The sequence below is a fragment of the Anopheles arabiensis genome, chromosome 3 (assembly GCF_016920715.1).
Source record: "Anopheles arabiensis isolate DONGOLA chromosome 3, AaraD3, whole genome shotgun sequence".
NCBI lineage: Eukaryota > Metazoa > Arthropoda > Insecta > Diptera > Culicidae > Anopheles > Anopheles arabiensis.
Window position 1 is genome coordinate 49716617 of NC_053518.1, and position 23945 is coordinate 49740561.

General features: G+C 39.7%; 1 protein-coding gene across 7 annotated transcripts; it reads right to left on the reverse strand.

The window, feature by feature from the left end:
* Nucleotides 1-23544, reverse strand: LOC120904735 (dystrophin). 7 transcript variants are annotated; one of them, XM_040314990.1, is made up of 20 exons: nt 23214-23543; nt 21688-23084; nt 21372-21462; nt 21167-21287; nt 20933-21066; nt 20752-20845; nt 14901-14981; nt 6218-6665; nt 5997-6148; nt 5650-5909; nt 5353-5580; nt 5154-5287; nt 4839-5068; nt 4209-4718; nt 3518-4099; nt 3308-3436; nt 3095-3206; nt 2711-3019; nt 2445-2454; nt 372-2264 (listed from the first exon to the last, which is right to left on the reverse strand). In XM_040314990.1, exons 2-20 carry the CDS (start codon nt 22826-22828, stop codon nt 2252-2254), a joined length of 4779 nt encoding a protein of 1592 aa, XP_040170924.1. In that variant the 5' UTR covers nt 22829-23084; nt 23214-23543; the 3' UTR covers nt 372-2251. The 7 variants fall into 7 exon arrangements, with proteins under 7 accessions (XP_040170922.1, XP_040170921.1, XP_040170920.1 ...); XM_040314988.1 differs by lacking the exons at nt 372-2264; nt 2445-2454 and adding an exon at nt 1-340 and having other exon boundaries at nt 21688-22906; nt 23214-23544; XM_040314987.1 differs by lacking the exons at nt 372-2264; nt 2445-2454 and adding an exon at nt 1-340 and having other exon boundaries at nt 21688-22949; nt 23214-23544.
* Between the last annotated feature and the right edge of the window lie 401 nt (nt 23545-23945).

The window sequence follows — 23945 nt, forward strand, 5'->3', positions numbered from 1 at the left end:
TGTTTTGTTCTATCATTGTTTGTTTATTGAGTTTTGTTTCTGTATTCCTTTGTATGCAACAACTACTACTATCTTGCATGGATGATTAGTTGTATACCGTCGCACAGCTTCTATTCTTAGTACATTTGTAAGCAATTTAAACATGCCATAATGTTGTGTTTTTATCCAGCAATAATTTTCCTTTGAGATTGAGCATCAATCTACATCCGTTGGTTTACAATCAATGGTGCACTTATCCTATGGGATTTTCGCTTCAAATTAAGTAAAGCGTAGTTGAAGTGCACGCACCGGGGGTTAAAACATTCTTCATCTACTAGTGTTGCTGAATATGTTATGTTTGCTGTGGATAATACAACATGAGATGTAAGACATTGCGATCAAAGCATTTATTATACTGACGACTATTATCATTGTTGTTTCCCTGTCATGTTCGTTTCGTTTATGTGTAATAGGTATAGAGTTTTCCTTGGGCCCTCTTCAAACAATTGCTTAGGAATTGCACTCGCACTCGCACATATTGACGATAATTTCAAATACCGCTGAATACTTATGGGAATGGGGTCAAACTTGTTTTAGAAAATGTTATTTGCCGGAGTGCAATAGTACAGGTAATGCGAAGGTAATGTTTTTTTGTTTTGTTTTTGTTAATGTCATAAGAATATTTAACTACTGCTTAGTTTGGATGTTTTAATAACAATGCGTCTACATAGAAAGATGGCATTACAGGTTTGTTAATATGTTTCACTAATGTCGAGAATTTATGGAGTTGTAGTATCCGGTTTGTAAAAAAATGGAAGATATGTCTATATAAAGGTTAGTAAAGTGTCTTTTGTATGGTAGTACGACATATAACTAAACGATCCTTCTTATTTCATTTTGGATTCGACTTATGTGAAATGTATGACGTTTTCAATTTGCCTTTCCGTAAACTTAATGCGATTGACACCATTTGTTTTGGTTTAATCATTTTATTATCCTGTTTTTTTTTATTCTTCAAGTTAATATCCACTTTTAATCGATCAGATTGTTACGCTATTTTCCAGTTGTTATTGTGTCTTTGATATGTATGGTATGTCGCTAAACAAACGACAAAGCACAAAATTCGTTGAACAGAGTTGAATGTTGAATTTTCATTATCGGAATACATTCATTTTTTTGTCGACTTATTTGCATTTTCTTATCATGGTCACCTCTACACAACGATACATTTTAAACTGTTCGATGTTGAATCATTATGTGCGAAATGTATTGCATTTTTGTTAATACTTTTTTAGAACGATGTTTACTTGTCTTCACAATAAACAAACATTTTTTTCGACGAATAATTTAATATTACTAATTAAAATCACCACGCAAAATAAATGTTACGCGCTGATAAGTTGCAATTTTTTTTGGTGTTTCTATTTTGCCTTCTTTTATTACATAGAATGCCATCTTTTGAAATCTATTTATGGAAATCTTTATAAAAAAAATTAAAATTATTCAATATAATTCACATTTTTTTATCATCTGATGAAAATAACACTTTAATAGCAATGATTGCAACAAAACCAACAGGAAAGTATGATTTACTACACTTTTCATACAAGAGCATACAAGATATATAACATGTTACGAAACATACTTTAAAAAGTCGCTTTGTTAAACTTGCTAAACTAAGCAGAGGAAACGCAGCACAAATTAAATGAATGAAAAACGTATCGTCAGTTGTTGCGCGTAACCTTTTTGCCTTTTTACGATAGTTAACATTATGCATCATATGATATGAATGGTTATTTAGCTGAAGGTAAGCTATGTGGCTTTGTTAAAATTATTTGCATGTATGCATATTTTTCGTATATAGGATATATCTTTGTATAATAGATAATGTCCGTACCAATGATGGATATCATACTTGGATCAATAACTAATAATAATAATATAAATATTTGTGAAACACGAACTTCGCTATCGAGTGTGAAATCGGCAATTGGAGCAACGTGTGTGTTTCCAAATGATGCCTGTTTGTTACTAGATGTTAGCTATTCAATTCAAAAGCCTGTAATTATTTCATGATACGTAAAGGATATGCATGACTATGTTTCCCAATAGGATATCGATCGAATTAGACAATCGGGTTAATTAGCTATCTTTTAGCGATACGCACTACCACTACTACCTTATTGTTTATTGCAGTCCAACGTTTGTGCTATCGTTTTGCAAATCATCTTTTGACTCCGTCGTCATGATGTGCACCAATTCCTCCACAGCTTTATTGAGGTCGTCTGATGAGGGGTGAAACAACACAAAAGAAGATAATATAACAAATTATTACAATATTGTTAACTAAATTTATATTCAAGAAGCGAGAAATCAAAATTTTTCAAATAGTCTACGCAATTAATTTTAATAACTGCGACTATGCGAGAAGTATAACATAGAATAAGATAAATAATTTTATTTACTGTATTCTTCCTGCAGGTATTATGGTGTCACGGCGACGGGATCGGTTCCAAGCATATTATTGCATTATATGAGAAGCCAAAACCCGATATGTTATAAGGTCAATACGTAATGTAGCATGAAAAAAACAACAAACAGACCACACAGAAAAATGTGGTAGTTAGTAGGTTAGAAAGCGTTAGGAAAACATTAGTATTATTGTTATTATTATTATTGTTGTTATGATTTGATTATTGTTGCCATTTCTAACTTGTAATTGTACACTTACCGGCCATGTGCAACAAACTTGAATGGGGTGGCGGAGGTGGTCGCTCATCCATAGTATATTCGGATGACATGATATTACTATTTGCACCACTACTCCCAATACCAACGCCACCTCCATTAGATCCAGCAGGTTTATTGGCGGCAAAAGCATTGGTGACAGCAGCTACTCCAGCACCCGTCTTATCAAATGCATCCACACTGTATTGCTCACGTTGCCTCATTTCTTCGCCTGCCATTGACAAGAATCCGTTTACGCTGCCTCCTCCGACGGCGCCATAAAATGAAGCTGGTTTTTGAGAGGATTCCGAAGCTGCAAACAAAAGAATTACAGTCAGCTGTAAACTGGTTTCAATCATTATATTATTAACCACAACACATTACTAACACATCTTATGATCATAATGTCCATTGTGTTGCATTTTGGCCGGCGAATCGGTATTCAATTGTGATGCTGTGACGGACCGAGTTTGCAGCGTTTGTGGTTTAGGAATTGTTGGCTAACGTATAATAAATGTAAAACAAACATATTGTTAAATTCGGAATGTAAATGTTTTAAAAGACAATTTAAAATTGCATGAAAAGTAAATCTAATTAATACCTCATGCAGCAATTGTCGAAGACGTTGTAACTGTGCCTCCAACTGTTTATTGTGGTCTTCTAATATTTGCATCCTTGCTTCTAATCGTCCTTTGTGTTGTCGGAGTAGTTTGGCCTCGGTAACCATGTCCTAAACGACGTTATGGAGTAACAAATGCATTTCATTCGACATCCTTTCATTAATTTTAGGGTTATTTATAATATTATTTACCGATCCTCCAGATGATGATGTGGTCACAGATGAGACAATGGCATTAGATGTCGATGTTGGAGTTTTATATCCTTCGTCCGGTGTAGTGATGGGTGTGCTTGTTTTCTTTGCCTTAAGTTTCTCATACTCCGCTTGCAAATTCGCATTTTCTTCTTCCAGCTCCTTTATCATGGTTTCTAACTCTTCGCGCTGTTCCGCTTCCATTGCAGCCATCACTTGAACGGGAGACTTCGGCCCACCGCTTCCCGTACTGTTTCCAACAGCATTTGCAGCGGGTAATGCTTGACAATACTGCGCAATCAGTTGGTGCTCATCATCACTATCCGGTGTAGAATTTGATCTAGTTCCACACTCAACTTGCGCTAATCGAGAAGCGTACATTTCCAGACGGGAGTGCATATCATTTTGTAGTGTATGCGTTCCGTGCTGCGGGCTGGGTATAGGACTTTCCAAAGCGTCTCCTTCTAAAACACTTTGAACGGGAAGGTAACCCACGCGGGGGTGTTTCTTAAAATACTTTCGACTCTTAAATTTGTTCCTTAATGCTCTTGTGAAATCTCTAACGTCTTCTGTTGATGTAGCCTGCAAAAGTTCGTAATACACATTCAATATCAGCAAATTGCAAGAACCCGCAAGTTAATCTTGATCTGCATGGAACACACAGCATATTTTTAAGAGATTTTTAACTTACCGTGGTGCAGTATTCATGCATAGGATGACTGAGCTTATGGTTCTTTGTGCTGCGACCAGTGAAGAAACACTTTTGGCACATATCGAAATTGAAACATTTCAAGCAGCGGTACCGAAAGCCTTCAATTGGGTACTCCTTGCATATGTTACATTTTGCTTGATGTTTTGCAGTTTCAGCTGCAACAAGTCTATGAAGTACAGGAAGCCATACAATGCTTTGCGGTTCATGTTGTAGCCAACTAAGGAAATGCTGCGCCTCAATGGCTGTCTCCGTCAGCTCTCCATTTTGATTAACGCCTCCAGCGAGTTCGAAGCACGATCGAACTGAAGGTTCAATATTTGATCCACCAAACGCAGCAACTTCTCCCAACTGGCGGGGCACTTGTATACAATCGTGCAACAGCAGCCCCATTTTTCGTTGGTCTACCTTTTTTTCCAGGTCAGCAATCAATCGGAAAAGGTAACGGTATTTTTCCTCCAGATGGCCACGGCACAGTAAAATCAAACCCACCTACATAACAAATAGAAATGTACAAATGGTTGATTAATGTCCAAACAAAAGCATTTATATGGATCTGGCATGTACCTTGGAAGTTTAATTACGATTTTAGGTTATTTATGCTTATCTTACCTTGAAACTGAGCACCCTTATTTGTCCCGTACGCTGTGAATCATACACATTGAGAACCCAATTGATAGCTAAATCAAGCATTACTGCTCGATCGATGGGTTCAAGCGTTGTGTACAATGAATTTAAAATCGTTGTCATATCGGGAATATCAATTAGCTTGTCATTTTGTGCACGTAAGCCATATCGGTCAAATATTTCAATCGCTACACTCATATTCAAACGGTCAAACGCTAGAACAAAAATATGTAAATTAATATTTAATTAAATCAATTGAATAAATTCACATATAAAAATTAATCTTTTGTGTTTTAATACCTAGCTTTTTCTGCACAGTACGGAGCTTCAAAGCAGTACGGTATGCTGAAAAACGGACTTCATTCAAATCAGCCAGTGATTTCATTAGTTCTATCATTTCTGGATGATCCCAATGTGTGCTTTCGCGTTCATGACTGTGATAGAATATTGTACAATTAGTAAGGGCAATGGCTGCATGATAAAACAATCCAAAACTTACTTGATATAATAAGGCACATTAGCAGGTGTCACTGCACGTTCCCATGGTATTTGGACACTTTTCTCTAAGTTTGGAACAGTCGAACTTCCGGCGGCAATGTGAAGAGGTTTTGAAAATTTGCCACCCTCCTCATGGTGGATCCCAACTATACCATCTTCGGCAGTTGTTTGCATACTTTGCTGCAGTACCTTGAATCGCTCTTCCACAGCAATGTGCAAAAGCTTCATACTGTACGAGAGACAACAAAGACGAATAATAAATATAGTGACAGGATACCTTGTATCTAATATATACTACCGTGTGTTAATGTCCTCTAGTTTTGCCAAATAAGGGCTCGGAACAATTACTCGACAAGACGAGAAAAAATTCTGCTGCTCGTTGCAGTCATCCAGTAGTGCATTTGCTGTTGTAAGTTTGTCTTTCAAGCGCTGCAAATGTTGCATTTCTTCTGTTGTGTCTGATCCAGGAGCTGGGGTCGTCCATGAATGTGTAATTGTCTCGGCTGATGCTACTCGCGAACTTAGATCTTCCAAGATTTTTTGGAACTGGCGCATTTTCTGTGCAAAAATAAAATAAATAAATATATATACATACATATTCAAAATACATATATTATAGCCGGCAGCGGCTTTTCAACTGCTTACCGTTATATTTTCATCCAGACGATGCTTCCATTTATCACACCTTTCAATCAACAAACTCCACTGTTCCGACAGTTTGTTGACCTCTCTGCGTATGCTTCGGCTGAGGATACGATTTTGCTCTTCCGTAGAAATATACATTGTTTCGTCAATCGCTGTGAAATGCAAGAAAACGAAAGGTTAATCATCGTCTTAATTTGATTCTCAATTCGTTCGGCATGAACCTTCGGAATCGCTGGCATCAGAGAGTGGTGATTCATTGGATATGTATTGCCTTCCATTCATTAGATTGTTTTCAATGATTGACCGCTTATCGTCAAGCTGCCGGCGAAATGCTTTGTGTTCATCCAGCTGCATTTGTAAACTGTTGGAGTCTCCATTGATCGAGCCAAAACCGATTGAGGTCAGTTCGGTATTTTTTCGAATTACCCATTCGGTAAGCTCGCGCGACGAAAGTAATAAAGCATTCCAGTGATCAGAGTTAGATTCCAGCCGATTTCTGATGGCAGCACTGCGCGAGTTCAGATGATTCCAGCGTTGATTCATTTCATCTAGCTTGTGCTGCAACATCACTGCATCTTCCTGGGAAGTTAGTGAGCGCAGCAATTTACGTCCAGTATTATCCAATCCTTCATAAACCTTGCGGTTTGCGTCGATTTCAGATTGCAAATCCTGCGCAGGCAAAAATAGAGAGCAAAAACATTATTAAAATCGGAAGTCAGCACAAAATTGTGTTGATTCACGGTACCATTTCCTATTTGGGAAAGAAATACCATTCACGACCGTCACCGCACGTACACCTAGAATTATTAAAAGTTGCAAAAAGATCGACAATAGACGACTCTGCGCATGAGCATGTTCTACAAACTTAAGCACGAGCTAAACCCTGTGGGTGAAATGATATGCAAATAGCACCAACACCCACTTCAAGTCTCTATGTCTATTCGCTTATACTGCACGATCTTCACCCGTAGTGGTCGTTATTTTGTTATGTTAATGTAAACAATTCGTCGACTAATGATGTTCAGTTTACGAAATTAAATTATTGCTCCAGACACTGGATAAAAAATATATTTTTCTGAATTTTGCTCCCGTTTTGTTGACAAGATGCTGTGCAAGGCTTATGAGTGTTCGGTTGGTTCCCATGTACAGTGTGGCCAGATTATTTTGGCGGTTTTCGGTAGGCGCATCAAAATTTCATCGGTAGTTTTCGGTAGGTTAAAACTCGAAACTCGAGTTGAAAGAAGTGTTAAGCGTGATGGGGGGGGGGGGATGGGGGGGGGGCACTAATGCGCAAAATTAATGTTCCATATCAAAAGAATATGCATCCTTTACTTAGGATATGGATTAGATTTGGTTCAGCGGTTACACAAATGAAGGTCTTTCTGAAGTGTTGATCTGAAAATGGTACTAGGAATTCTAAACCAAAGAATAACTAAGATGCTCATTCTTTTTTCTCAGTGGTGGCAAGTTCTTTTTCTTGGGGCTCCACGCGACCGCTTAGGGCCACTGCAGTGCTCCATTGGATACGATTTTATCGTACGTGTTGTAATTTGATTGTTTAGATTGATTTGGTTGTTTGGCTGAGTTTCATCGATCAATGATTACAAAAAATTGCGATTTTTTCCTTCAAACCCAAAAATATATATACATCGGCATTTCTGGTCACTTTGCCCACAGGGCAGGCGAGCTTTTTGGCGCCCACCGTCGCAAAACCGTCGCAAAACGTCAAAACCGGCGTCGCATGTACTGCAAACCGACGTCGCCAGCGAGCGAAACTCGCAACGATTTCGAGGCGCTGGCGACGGTCGTTTTTGACGTTTTGCGACGGTTGTTGACCTTTCGAGTGAGCTTTTGCCCTGGAGCACTGTTGAGAACGCAACCATTTAACCGTCTTGTGTACGACCAAAAAACTTTACGTAATCGTACAACCGCCTACACGGGTAGGCCATACAATTTGTATGGAAGAATGATGTTTTTTGTGATTAAAAAAGTATATCTTTTGAATTTGTAGTAAGATTTGGATGAAAACTGTCTTATAGGTTCATAATAATGTTTTATAACATATCGTTGTAAAATTCGAATTTTAAAAATCCTATCAATATTTTTTTTAATCAAAAATGTGCAGTAACTCCAACACCCCAACCGGCCTTGCCGCATGTTTTAAGTGGATGCTTATGTCTTTTTCTTTTCTTTCAAATGTTGTATTACAGTTGTGTACAGTTAAATTTTATTGCATGATGTGTAACAATATTTTGAAATTAACACTGAAATCATCTCTTTTAAAATGATACCAACCACTACAGGCAAACGAAATATAATTGGCTGAAAGTTAACACATACATTCATACTTTTGTCATAGTGTTACTGCCGAATAGGAATGGGTGTTTTAGAGTGCACCAATGGCACCCACGACTCCAGAGCCAGATCTACACCAACAGCTCCAAAGCCGGATCCGCACCAACAGCTCCGGAGCCGGCTCCGTACCAACAGCCCGGAGCCGGCGGCGAATCAATGGCTCCAGAGCCGGCGATGAATCAACGACTCCGGACCAACGGCTCTGGACTAACGTTTCAATAGTTTTATGTTTAGAACTTTTGTACTTAAATATTTTATTACACTCATACAACATACAAAATAAATAAGATACACAATACACAATACACTTTAAAATAACAAGTGCGGTGGCCGCGCACCAGCCGCACCGAGCGCCCCTGCCGAGAGCTCCTGCTCGATCGGCTCGCAAACACACTCTAACTGTGCGCTCGGCACACACTAAGCCTTGCGCTGGTTAGTGTGTGCGACAGTGTGCGTGACACACTGTAGTCCCCCTGGACGTTGACCGTTGGCAGCGCAACTGCCACGGCAAGTCCAGGGGTCGGCACGGCTGCCCACAACAAATAGAGACGGCATTGTATGATAGCGTATAAAACGAATCTATCATCTCGCAAGTGTAGAATATAACACCCGATGTGATTGTGTGATTGTTGAACAATGTTCAAAACTTATCGATTTTTTTATAGATTCCTTTCAACATTATTTACTCAGCTAATTATGGATATTCCTGTTTTAAAATATATTTAAAATGATTATTTTGGTGCAATCTGTAAAAACCGGCTCCGGAGCCGTGAACGTGGAGTAGTTGGTGCGGAGCCGGCTCCGGAGCAGCTGGAGCGGAGTCAGCTTCGGAGCCGTGGGTGCAGAGCCGGCTCCGTTGGATTGGAGTGGAGGAGGTTCCGAAGTTGTCTGGAGCCGGTCGGAGCCAGTTTTTAATAAAACAGATTTTTGTGTTTCGGACTGGTGCACAATTGAGGATACTAAAGGACACACGCGGCTCTTCTGTATCAATCACTATATTCTAATATAAATAATATACAGTAGAACGTCGATTATCCGGGGGCGAATTAACCGGCGGGCGGCTTACCCGGCGCTCTAGCACCAATCGAACACGACATCCAACATGAAAAATGTATGGGATTTGACATGTTTGTCTTGTTTGTTTGTTTGTGTCTGACAGTGCACCTCCATATGATTATATGGGTTTGTTCGAGTCGGATGTTGTGTGCGATTGCTGCTAGAGCGCCGCCTTAACCGTGCGCATAAATGTGACAGCTGTTCAAACGTACAGTGAACATTTGCTGCGATAGTCAAGTGGGCAACCAGTTTTTTGTGCAGCTCTGTAGTGTCTAGTGGTGTTTTCGAAATTTATTTTTGTTCATGAACAGTTGTTCATGAACAACAACCTTTAGTTATTGATTAAAATAATATTCTACTAACGATTTATCGATTGATTCAAGGTGAATTATGAATTTGACATTTCTTAGACCATTATCCGCACAAATCGATTAACCGGCAAACGCCCAGTCCCGAGCTGCCCGGATAATCGACGTTCCACTGTATATGCTACAAGACTGTTGTGTGTGTCGGGTCGCAGCCTATGATCGAGTGCGAACCCTCGGTAGCCCGATCGCTCCCGAAGCCCTTAACGGCCATTCGGACGTCGGATGCTGTCAGTTCCACGACAGCATCGAGTCGCGGTTACACTGCACTGTTTCTGTACACAACAGAGATGAGTATATTTTATAGATCGTCAACATATATGTTTATACAACAAGCAAAACAATCGAAAAATGTATGTAACTTTTGAAAGAAACGTAAGTAAAACTTAGAAAAAGACTACCCAAGCGCCACAGATTAAGCTTAAACGACTGGAAAATTGAATATCCATAGAAAAAAAATGAAAGCTCCACAGCTACATTGGTTTGATCCATAGATGGCGTATTACAACTCATCATTATATTGCTATCCTTTTCTTGCAATGTATTTCGACAAGTTTCATCTTATCATGACCTATATAGCCTCCTAACTTTCAGAGCAAAAATCTATATGAATGGTCGTGTGGTCAGATACGTGGGTATCAACACCAATGACCATTATTCAAATCTCACTTGCTTCAGTGCTGGTGGTTTCCGTTGGAGTTTAGTATTTAAACAATCGTATCGCCGTTCTAGTTCTAGCGATGCATAACTTCAATGCGAAACCATACAACAGTACAGAGGAAATGAGAAAGCTCTCCTCCAAGCGAATGAAGCTCAACTGGTTGGGGTATCCCACCAACAGAGAGCGCCACCAGCTTTTTCGCTATTTTTAGAATGCATGAGTCGTTTGCCGTCTGCTAAACGAAGTCTTTCTATATTCCGTTTAGGTAGAGAACTTGAGTCGTTTAGAAGCCGTTTAGTGGTCGTTTAGTGGATTTGTGGCACTTGGGTATTCATCCACTTAAAACATGCGGCAAGGCCGGTTGGGGTGTTGGAGTTAGGCTCGTGTCTGTGCTCCATCGGATGCGATTTTATCGGAAGGCCTGTCAAAATTTGATATGAGATTTGACAGATAACGTCGGACGTGCGATTTCGTCGTACGACGGAATCAAAAATTTTGATTTCGTCGGACGCCGCATCCGATTTTATCTGTCAAACTAAATGTTTGGTGTTTTGTAGGAACAATCTCAACTTAATTTTTCATAATCGTTTTATTATTAAAATCATCCCAATAATCGCAATATTATACAAAAAAGCGTTTGACAGCACGTGCGATAAAATCGCATGCGATGGAGCACAGACACGTGCCTTACTGCACATTTTTGATTAAAAAAAATATTGATAGGATTTTTAAAATTCTAATTTTACAACGATATGTTATAAAACATTATTATGAACCTATCTTCTTCTTCTTCTTTGGCTCAACAACCGTTGTCGGTCAAGGCCTGCCTGTAACACTAGTGGGCTTTGGCTTTCAGTGACTAATTGATTTCCCCCCATAGCAGGATAGTCAATCCTACGTATGGCGGCACGGTCTATTTGGGGATCGAACCCATGACGGGCATGTTGTTAAGTCGTACGAGTTGACGACTGTACTACGAGACCGGCTCAAATTATGAATCTATAAGACAGTTTTAATTCAAATCAAACAACAAATTCAAAAGATATACTCTTTTAATCACAAAAAACATCATTCTTCCATACAAATTGTATGGCCTACCCGGGTAGGCGGTAGTACGATTACGTAAAGTTTTTTGGTCGTACACAAGACGGTTAAATGGTTGCGTTCTCAACAGTGCTCCTGCCGAAATCTGCCAATATAATCTGGTCACACTGGCCCGCAGGGCGAATGCTCGCTCGAAAGGTCAACAACCGTCGCAAAACGTCAAAAACGACCGTCGCCAGCGCCTCGAAATCGTTGCGAGTTTCGCTCGCTGGCGACGTCGGTTTGCAGTACATGCGACGCCGGTTTTAACGTTTTGCGACGGTTTTGCGACGGTGGCCGCCAAAAAGCTCGCCTGACCTGCGGACCAGTGTGGCCAGATTATTTTGGCAGATTTCGGCAGGAGCACTGTTCAGAACGCAACAATTTAAATTTAATCAATTATTTTAATGATTATCCTACGAGCAAAGAGAATGAAAAAGTGTGCGACTTTCAGACGAGGGGCATGTAGAAGCAGGGGGAGACGGTTGGAAATACACGGAATTACGCAGAGCCGCGAGCGTGTTTTAGTTTCCACACAGTTTTTGCACTCACACAATTACACATGTGTGAATGTGTGCGTTCACTTTCAGCCTGCGCGCTCAGTTTGATTTTCTCGCAGCGGCATTGTGGTATCGGTGTCTCGCTCGCACTAGTGCAGCTTGTTCAGGAAGAAACGGAAAGGAAGGGGTATGAGGAAAATACAATGAAACAGCGCGAGCGAGCGTTCTTTTCAGTGAGAGCGCCTCGTGTATTTTAAAGGCATGCAAGAGAGCGCCGGTCTGGTGGTACAGTCGTCAACTCGAACGACTTAATAACATGCCCGTCTTGGGTTTAAGCCCCGAATAGACCGACCCCCCATAGGTAGGACTGAATATCCTGCTATGGTACCAATAAGTCACTGAAAGCCAAGCCCACTTCACTAGTGGGTACAGGCAGGCCTTGACCGGCAGCGACTGTTGTGCCAAATGAAGAAGAATAATGAGCAAGAGAGCGCATTCTCCCTGTGGTAGCGCTCCATCCGCCATTCATTAATTATCAGCCCAAAACAACGGACTTCGGATCCGATCTTGGGCCGAACCCCCACCGTGTGTTTCTACCTTCCCCTCGCCTGAAAATTTAATTCTCTTTTTCTGTCAGGTGAGCTTAAACCGCGGACAGCGAGATTCAAATTCAAATTTAAATGACTTTCTTTGACGAGAAATTTTCGGAATTCACGCAACTGACATTTTCTACTTATTATGAACATTAAATTTTAACGGATAAAAAGTGCCAGACAAACAAACGTGCATCAGCGCGTTAAGTAACAAATGTAGTTAACAATCCTTGAAATAGCATCCCAAGCGCCACAGATTAAGCTTAAACGACTGAAAAATCAAATATCTGTGATTTTCGGTAGGATAAATGGAAAATCGGCAGTTTTAGGGCGGTCATCTGTGAATCGGTAGGCGTATAAAAAAATTGGTAGGAATACAGATAAATCGGTATTTCTGGTCACTCTTGTCATAAACCACAATTTTTTTTGACATATTAGGGTGTGGTCTAACTGTGGTCTGCTTCATATTGCATTTCATCATGCTTAAGCTAAGGCCGCGCTCTGTCACCTATCGAACAAGATAAGACTCGAACAAACGTTTAGAATTATGTGTAGGTGCACCATCTTCTTCTTTTGTAGGTGCAGGTGTAGGGTAAGGCCCGGGTTTATGAAAATTGCGGGAACATTTGTTGCCAAATCGTATGGACGAACAATTTTGTAGCAAGAGAAACAAATCGATTTGTTTCATGTTTTTGCATTAATATTTTTGAACATGTTTGCACACCAAAACGGATAAAAAATAATTTCAACTTAATATTCAAATGTTTTTGTGAGTGGATATGAGCACAGTTTTTAAAATAAATAGGAAAATCCAGAAATGTTGCCAAGGAAATTAGTCTATAAAAAATGGATATTATTTAAGTATAAAGTGGTTACATGGCCAACTGTAACGATAGAAAACATCATTTCGGAGCGAATCTAGAAGAAAATAACGAGAAAGTCGTATCAAAGTTGATTTTAAAGTACTTTTTCAATATTTCCTTGAACTGAACTGGTGCAGTTTAAGGGAAGTTTAAGACTCCAGTTTAAGGGACTTTGCTCGAATTCCCGGTTATTCGTGCTCGAAAATGTCAATTGAGAGTATCGAGTATCAGCATGAGCATCTCTGCGTTTCCGCGGTAGCACGTTAGAATGACATTTCATTTGTATGCCGGAATTATTAGGCTGGAAATAGACGAACCGAGATCGTTGCGGTACCGCGAAATTCGGGCCTTGTTTATAAGAATTGTAGAACATGCTCTGATCGCGCCTGTTGTTTCGCAGAGATACCCAACTTCAGTATTTCTGAGATTTTCGCGGTTGCGCGAACCGATTGTTTTTACTGTTTGTGGTGAATTTGTATGAAAAAACGAGTAGATACACGAAATTTGTTTTTCGTTTTGCATAAACTATGTGAAATAAATAATTTTACTCGCAAATTGATAAAACAAAAATTTCTTTTTGACACGTTCAATCATCACCAGACCTCGAATGGTTCCATAAACGAACCGCGATTATCTCGCCTATCTGTCGGATTTTATAACAGAATTGACAGCTCAAGTCATACGCGATTTTCGCGGTACTGCGACGATCTCGAATCGTCTATTTCCAGCCTTATACGCGTTTCCGTGGGCGCATAAACGCGGGTCATATATTTGCGGCCTAAGGCCGAGCGGCGAATCTTTTTCGTGCAATTTTTGCCATCCACTGTAGGCTGGATGAAACCACTTCTTTTCTTGTAATCTTTTAAAATATGTAAATAAAACTGTGTATTTTGTTATTTAATCTGATTTTTGGGATCCCTGTCCATGGGAGAACATTCGTTTAAATTTTTGTCGCGATATCCATATGGTAAAAACAAGTATTAATGTTAATGGCATAAAATCTCTATTTTCGAATCCACGGATAAATCATGTCATGGCAAAATAAATGTGAAAAAAGCATATTTTTAACAAACTATAATGTTTGCTGACATAACTGTTTGCGAGGTGCAATAATTGCTAACTGCATTGTATAACTGCTGAAACTATGGACCAAAAAACTGCTTGCCCTCACAAGCTGCTTAAATGCGAGGCTATGAAGTTGTATGGAGTGCAAGGCCTTGGACTACCCGAATTTGTTTTGCGAGCAGTGAATGATAATTGCGGCGAAAAAAAGCAAAGATTATAATTTTAAAAATAAAAAATAAAAATTTTAAGAAATTACATGCGACCTCGAGATGTTACTCGAAACCCTCGCAATGTTTAGCGGGATTTATGTTTTGAAGGAACAACTTCAAACTTATTTTATAATATCGTTCTATTGATGATTACCTTTAAGCAATGCGGATTCCTTTCTGCTTCGGTTTCAGTGTTTTCACATAAAGATTCAGTTTCACTCAGCCAACCAAGGAACTGGGGAAAAAAAAAAATAAGAAGACAATTTAGATTAAATCTATAACATTTAGTATTAATTAGTATTTATTAGTATTTTTTAAGCTAATAGCATCTGCAATCTGGGATATCAATTATGCAGTCTGTAATATACATTAGTTCGTTTCGGTTGTTATGTTCGGCTGGTGCCAAAGCACCGGCTCAGTGTCACCTTGCAACCAAGGATAATGTATTTAGAAGGTTGATTTTTACCGCTTTTGCTGGGCGACATTGTGGGGGACATCTGTCAATCTCTGCATACAAATTTCATTACCCCGCACCAGCCCTCCCCGATTTTTATACCGGAGCCCCCGGAAGAGAAATGTCAAGTCGAGAAATGTCATTTTGCTCTGAACAACTTCACCTTGTCATTTATAACACCTTGCTTGCAACTAGGCATTCCACCGAATAGCGTCGTTCCGCGAAACGTGAAGCCAAAATCGATGACATTCGATGATATTCGATGAGAAGTCTATACAAAAACAACAAAGTCTAAATACAGTCGAGTGCCCGAGCTCATCGGGACTCGACTTCGACAGGATACTCAAATAACACGGATAATAAGTCAAAGTATATATTTTATCACAAATTTCTTATTTTTTTCAAATGTATATTAAGTTTTGGTAAAACCTTCTTCTTCTTCTATGGCACTTCAACCGTTGTCAGTCAAGGCCTGCCTGTACTACTAATGGCTTATTGATTTACCCCTTATCATTTCGAGGGGTTCGGACAGTTTTTCGTGCTCGAAATTATAAATTATATTATAAATCAATTTTCGTGATTTTTTCAGAAATTGATATCAAATTTTGAAAATTTAGCTGGCAATAATTTGCGCCATTATAACTGTTTTTTAGTGCTATAATTATATTATGGGCTAAAATTATGGGCGAAAAATCTGCTTGCCCTCGCAAGTTGCTTAAATGTTAGGGCGCTGGGGTTATGAAGTTGTATGGAGTGTGAGGCCTCATGCGAGCTCGCAGACTGCTCGAATTTGGTTAGCGGGTTTAGCACGATAGTCAGTCCTACGTATGGGGGCACGGTCCATTTGGGACATGTTTTTTGTCATACGAGTTGACCACTGTACCACAAGACCGGCCAACCTTGGGGAAACCTAGTCAATTTTTATTACGATTGAACGAAATTCAGATAGGCATCACCAAATTACAATTGATATGTTCAAACGCACCTTAACCGTTAGGTAGAGGAAAGCGGGGCAAAATGGGCATGTTAAGCAGTGTACTTAAAATTCCTTTGAATATGCCACAAAACATAATTATTCTTACATTGTTGTATGCCTACACCATTTATCTATGGATTAAAATTGCCACCTAGAATAAAAGTAGCTTAAAACATAAAAAAAACTGTAAAATCAATGTTGACGTTTTACGAGAAACTATTTTGACACACTGGCAAAATGGACATAGCCCTAGGGAAAAATGAGAATAGGTATGTAAACTGTGAAACGTCAAAACACTGGGGCAATACCCAAATGCCACAAATCCACTAAACGACCACTAAACGGCTTCTAAACGACTCAAGCACTCTACCTAAATGGAATATAGAAAGACTTCGTTTAGCAGGCGGGAAACGACTCATGCATTCTAAAAATAGCAAAAAAGCTGGTGGCGCTATCTGTTGGTGGGATACCCCAACCAACTGAGCTTCATCGCTTGGAGGAGAGCTTTCTCATTTCCTCTGTACTGTTGTATGGTTTCGCATTGAAGTTATGCATCGCTAGAACTAGAACGGCGATACGATTGTTTAAATAATAAACCCCAACGGAAACCACCATCACTGTAGCAAGTGAGATTTGAGTAATGGTCGTTGGTGTTGATACCCACGTATCTGACCACACGACCATTCATATAGATTTTTGCTCAGAAAGTTAGAAGGCTATATAGGTCATGATAAGATGAAACTTGTCGAAACACAGTGTAAGAAAAGGATAGCAATATAATGATGAGTTGTAATACGCCATCTATTGATCAAACCAATGTAGCTGTGGAGCTTTCATTTTTTTTCTATGGATATTCAATTTTCCAGTCGTTTAAGCTTAATCTGTGGCGCTTGGGTATGGACTAGGCATGTATAAAATGAACGAAAATCGCACCGTTCGAACTGTTCGGTAAAGTGCACGAACGAACGAGGTTCTTAACAAAAAGAACGACCAGGACTTTTGGAAGAAACTGACTACACCGAACGCGTTCGAACGTTCCTTTCAGTGTTCGACGGCACACATAAATGTGGTAATAAAACGTGAAAAATCATATTGCTTTCTCGCTCTTTCTCGCACCGTGCGAACGGGTCGTCAGAGATCAAAATGTACCCTGTTGGTGTTGAAATCGTACCCATACAACTCAATTCCTCGAACGCCGTCGAATTTGTCCAGCAGTGTTCGATACGTGTGCTGTTGGTGTGGAAATCGTATCTATACGACTGAATTCATCGAACGCGTTCGAACTGGTGTTCGATCTGTGTTCTGTTGGTATGTAAATCGTACCTACACAACTGAATTCATCGAACGCGTTCGAACTGGTGTTCGATCTGTGTTCTGTTAGTATGTAAATCGTACCTATACAACTGAATTCATCGAACGCGTTCGATCTGATCCATTAGTGTTCGATCTGTGTTCTGTTGGTATGTAAATCGTACCTACACAACTGAATTCATCGAACGCGTTCGAACTGGTGTTCGATCTGTGTTCTGTTGGTGTGTAAATCGTACCTATACAACTGAATTCATCGAACGCGTTCGATCTGATCCGTTAGTGTTCGATCTGTGTTCTGTTGGTGTATAAATCGTACCTACACAACTGAATTCATCGAACGCGTTCGAACTGGCTCATTTGTGTTCGATCTGTGTTCTGTTGGTATGGAAATTATACCTATACAATTCAATAGATCGAGCCCGTTCAAACGGATTAGTCATTGTTCGCGAATGAACTGAACTGAATTGATTGCGCTCATCATGTTGATCCATATTTAAGTAGTTTTTTTTAATAGAATCCTTCAGTGTGTATAAGGCATGGGGTACAATATATGCAGGAGACATTTTTGCTCGTATTAGTTTTTTACATGCTAGTTTTTGGTCGGTTTTGCGATGGATTGTGTTGACCAGACAGCCGAGTGTTTAATGTTTTTAAATGATTGGTTTCAACCGCAGAATGAGTACTTCTTTGGCTACAGTATGCGTCTATGGTGGGTAAATGCAAAAGATAACGAGCGTTCTTTGTGAATAAAAACCTCATGAAACAAAGAACGAAAGAATCGTCGTTCGCGTTCGGTTCTTTTTGGTGAGCGAACTAGTTCGTTCGCGTTCGGTGAAAAGAATCGTTTTGCCCATGCCTAGTATGGGCCATAACAACTGCGCTTAGGCAACGGTCTATGCTTTTGCACACGTTTCGTGAAATGTATCTTTGTTCTATCTTTTATTTTGCTGTTCAGGAAAGCCCTTAAAATTCTTCCAAAAATATGCTATCAAAATTAAAACCATTTTTAAACGTTTAAATCTACAAAATCGAATATTTTGAAGCTGTGTCTGTTCTCATTATTGTGGCAACAAATACAACACCATAGCCTCACCAACCGCCATATGTCAAAAGCATCTGTCCATTTTGCCCCAAGCGTAACTACCCATTTTGCCCCACGTGAAGCATTTTTGTATTTTTTGTTATATTTTAAAAAATACGCCTTCAATCGCCTTGCTTTCCTCAGATTATATAGAAATATCAAATCTTTTAAAAAAATATCATGTAAAACTCCAGCACATCCCCTTGACACTGGTTTAAGCTTATTTTCGAAGTGGCAAAAATTACATAAATATGCCACTAAATCTTATTTTGCATTTTTCTTGGTTATTTGTTATGTAAGGATTATGAAACATACATGGTATTCATAGAACACTCTAATGAATACATTATGAGCATTGGACAGTATCTTTGTAGTGAAATAATGCTTAAATAGAGGGTGCCCATTTTGCCCCACATGCTTATTTTGGCCCGCTTTCCCCTACATACATTTTGGTGTGAAAAGTTTCTAACATGTTGATTTTAGCTATTTTTTCAGGATTCTTGACGTGAAATTGTCTCGTGATATCTGAGCGCACGGTCACACTGTTTACATACGACACCTTTCTTACAATAGTTATTACGTATACGATTATTAATTCCGTAACGAACGTGTCAAACTGCAAAATTCGCGAGGTGTGCGATCACCTTAAACTAGAAACCAGGTACGCTGTATGTAAAGAGGAATAAAAATGCGTAACAAACACTAACATGCGACACTCACGCGTAAGTGTACTATTTATCATCGGAAAGGATACACTAACAACCATAAAATTGTATGGGATTCCGGGGGTATAAAACGGACCGAACATTGAATAAACAAGCTGTGCCGACCCCTGGACTTGCCGTGGCAGTTGCGCTGCCAACGGTCAACGTCCAGGAGGACAACAGTGTACACGCACACTGTCGCACACACTAAGCAGCGCAAGGCTTAGTGTGTGCCGAGAGCTGCACGATTAGAGTGTGTTTGCGAGCCGATCGAGCAGGAGCTCTCGGCAGGGGCGCTCGGTGCGGCTGGTGCGCGGCCACCGTACAGTATACGTTTTATTGTGATTGTTAATAGTGTTTTATTATTTATTTTGTATGTTTAATAAGTGTTTAAATGAAGTACAAATGTTCCAAACATAACACAAGCATTCAGATTTTGCAACTCTAAGAAACCTTTTCTTTAATTTGCATATTCAAATCATGAAAGAAGTCTCATTTCCCTCTTCAACCCCTTCTGCGGCGTATCCTCCTCAAATTCCTTAAGGAGTCGTTAGCGAAAACAAAAATCGGCGCTAGCGAAACTGTATTTTTTGTACTAAGTTTTGCTAGCGACTTTCGCAAAAAAAGGCTACGCGTAGAAATAGTATCATCGATTGCGAGGCTGTGACTTGAAGTGTATAGTATTAAACAACGCAATATTCTATGCTGAGTGTAGTGTATGGAACATTTTGAAAATTTGTATGTGAATTATAATTTAAAAAAGTAAAAATTTCCCTCGATTATTGGCACGTTTAGTAATGGGTACAAGGAGATGGAAGTTCGAGGCCCTCTCCTACGAACCGTGACGGAGTACGGACGTTGCTGGTAGTGTGAAGAATTAATGTAATTGTACGGATAGTTAAAAATAAAAAGTAAGGTGTAAGCGATACAACACCTTGATACGGGGACGGTCCATTCTAGGATTGTACCCATGACAGGCATGTTATAGAGTCGTTCGAGTTGACGACTGTACCACGGGACCGCCCACGGGGATGGTTAAAATGTTCAATTAAAGATTTAAATTCTTTCTAAATTTTACAGTTCTTTGGGAAAATTGTACTGATTTGACACATCAATTATCAAATGTCAAATAATTTCCCTTTTTATTGAACGGTAAAACCATTTTAAAGGTTTAAAACTGTTATTATCCATCAGCATCATATCAAATAATTAATTATGTGACTAAAACCACCCCTACTTGCAAAATTACACGAAAATTAGTGATATTTGGGCTGGAAAGTACGATCACCAAACGGATCTTAACCAGTTAGATTTAAATGTTAAAATTGTAATACTCATATCTTTTAAACTAGTCGAATAAAAGTTATGTAGCATATGTATCAGCTGTTTTACCGAATCCCTCAACAATATCACCATTCGTGGTAGTAACACTATGCTAACTATATCGAGTAGGTGAATATTTTTAAAACGATGTCCTACCTGTTCAAATGTACGATCAAATGTTTGCAATGAATGGATGGCGGCATGAAGCTGTTTTCCTCTTGATATGATGGAGTTATTTAAGTTATTGTACCTAATGAGAAATGAGATACATGGAAAAGTATGATTTTATAAATTTCTTATGCTTTTAACCACACGTTGCTGATATTCTGCTACCCACCTCAAGTTGATTGATTCCGTCATACGCTTAATTCTCGATGTATCGTCACACTGGTAGACTGATATTAACTTTTGGGTCAGTTGGTTGAATAACTCAATTTGATGATTAAATTTATGCAGCTCCGCATGAAACGACTAAACAAGCAATATGTGTTCCCGTTACGATTTCAACTGATTAGGTCCTAAACGCTTTCGAGCTGTTCGGGTTCCGTTTATTTAAGTTGGCAAACATTACCTTTTGCTCTTTTTGTTGAATGTCCAATACGTCGGCCGTCGTTGCTACTGGTCCCATCCGTTCCGTTATTGTCTCCATCCTACTTAACCAAGCGTCTATTTCCAGGCGCTTTGCTTCGTATCTAAAGGGTTATCAAAAACATGGCAACGAGTGAGAGAAACCCTTATTACAACTAAATCCTCAAATAAATGATACATTTGCTTACCTTTGAGAGTCGCCAAGCATTGCCGTTAGTTGGGTTTTGCGTTGCATTACCGACTGGTTTGTATCCTCCCATTGCTCTTTCATTCGAGGAGCTAGTAAAAATCAAGGAAGTTGTTTCAATTGAAATGATTTATGTGTATCACCTATTCACATCTATCTGTATAACATGGGATAAATATCAATCCGAGATAGATGTCTTAGGTGGTCTTTTTCATTTTTAACATTGAGATTACATAAAATGGACTTTGGCGCAAAATCCTGTTAAGCGATTTAAATTTTACTAAACTTTTGAAACTAAAACTTTACACCACACTTACCTGAATTGTTCATCGAAAAAAGGCTCTCATCATGAGATGAGCGTCTTCTTGTTCGAAGATCGTCCTTAGAAAGTCCCATTTGACGGTTTAAGCTGTTTGTTTCTTTGTTTCGTGCAATAACAGGAAGTAGTTGTTGTTTGATAAATTCCATTTCTTGTGAACGTTGCCGCTGCTGTTGGCTGTTTCCGTACTGCAATTCGAGCGGCAGATGGCGATCCAGCGACCGAAACTGATGGTCCATCGGTCTTTGCGGCATGACGTGTTCGGTGCCATTCGAGCTATGATCGTGAAATGAGCCTGATCCACCAGCATCGTAGCGCAATTTCTCCATGCTAACACCACGCTCCAATCCGATTTGCTTGGAATTCTGATCGAACCGATCAAACTTAAACCCTTGTGCAATGCCGGGAGCAGAAGCTGGCGCGGCATCAAACGGATTATCCAAAGACGTGGCTGATCCCATCGAATTTGTATGTTTGCCCATCAGATCCAAGCGTCCATATTTCACTTGATGCGTGATGTTATTTTGGTGCTCCTCTAACTCTACAGAAGACCGTAAGCTCATTTGCTCTTTGATGGCTCTTTCAACATTTCGCAAACCGCTCTCAATGCCTCGTAGAGCATCCTCCGACCCATAATCTTCTAGCTTAGCAGGTTTTGACGTCTTAGCAGTAACTGGACGATCCTTGCTTATTGCATCAATAGTCCTAGCTGGCATAGGAGCTACCAATGCCGCTGCTGCTGCTGCTGCTGTTGTTGTTGTTACAGCAATCCCTCCAGACACTCCCACACTAGAACCAACGGGTTGTGGCACTGGTTGAATAATTGTAGTGCTGTTGATGCTACCCTGCGCAGCGTTTGCCAACTTTTGCGGCAAGGGAGGCGCACGGTTTGGTGCAACACGTTGCGAGAAACCAGCGCTAGGAATATTTTCATCCTTGCTGGGAGCTCCAATAGTGGTTGGTCGTTTCGTGAGATTCTTTGGAGGTATTTCTGGTGCTTTAACACTCCCTGCACCGACACGGACAGGTATTTCAGGCGGTTTTGTATGGTTTGCACGAAAAAGATGCGTGTTGGATGATTCTACACCAGCGGGACGCGTATACGTTTCCTTCAAGGCAACGGACTGATGCTGATCCATGACTTACACTTGTATTTTTCACACCGACAAAAAAATGGCACACACTCTAGTCACATCAGCTAATGCTGCTAGTTAACGCTTGTGATAAATGAACATCAATTGTGAAAACATTGTGCTTTTCCTGCTCAAAAAGAATCAACGTTGAACATTCCTATACTATTGCAGCAATTTGTTGTACAGTCGCGTCATGGCAATTTTACACAGATTTCCACTCGACGGGGTCGAAATCAGGTTCGATTTTACTTTCTTCATCAACCTCAAGAAAAGTGAGAAATAAATAGTTTACCCCTAAAGATTAACCGCGCTCCACAATTCCACATGTATTTAGAACGAGTTACGAGGTTTTCTCTACCCTTCGAATGGTACAAGCTTGATAAATACCTACCACCAGGCACGCTAAAGGGCTCGATATTTTTAATCACTGCTTGATATGTGTTATGATCACTATCTTTCGGCTAATAAATTTTCATCATTGAACCGAAACAGCGTTCATGTTCAATCGTACACACAAAGCTACACTCGACACACTTGCATTTTATACATTTATATTTGCAACCGATTGCCGTGTAAAATAAACCGTGATACGAAAAATGGAAAATTAGAACCGAAATGTTCCCCTAGCTCTTGGCACAGCCACAGCCATTTGCTCTCGGTCCTTTTTGCTAGCAACCGATACGGAAACGAGACGAACCACCTGCAAGCGGCTTACAAAAGGACATGCGCAATGAATACATGGACCCATCAAACTAGGGAAACAAATCCTATGCAATATCAATTTTAATACCTCAAAGAGAATGAACATAGTTGGCTGTGTCTGGTCGGCCCTTTCGTTGTTATGTTTGAAAATAATCAGAGCAGCAGAGTTAGCCTCATTGGTGTGAGGATATTCTTGTGTTAATTGACTTTCAAAGATTAATGATGACCTATCTGCGAGACCAGACTTTTAACTTAAATTGAGTTATCGATTGTACATTCATGTTTTTTTCTTCTGAAACAACAAACGTTTTATGAATATAAAATGAAAATCCCATGCCAATGCTTCCCATTCCGTTGCTGTAGATAATCAAAGTGACAGCAAAGTACACCGATTCAAACGGCCCATCTCCTTTCTTATATG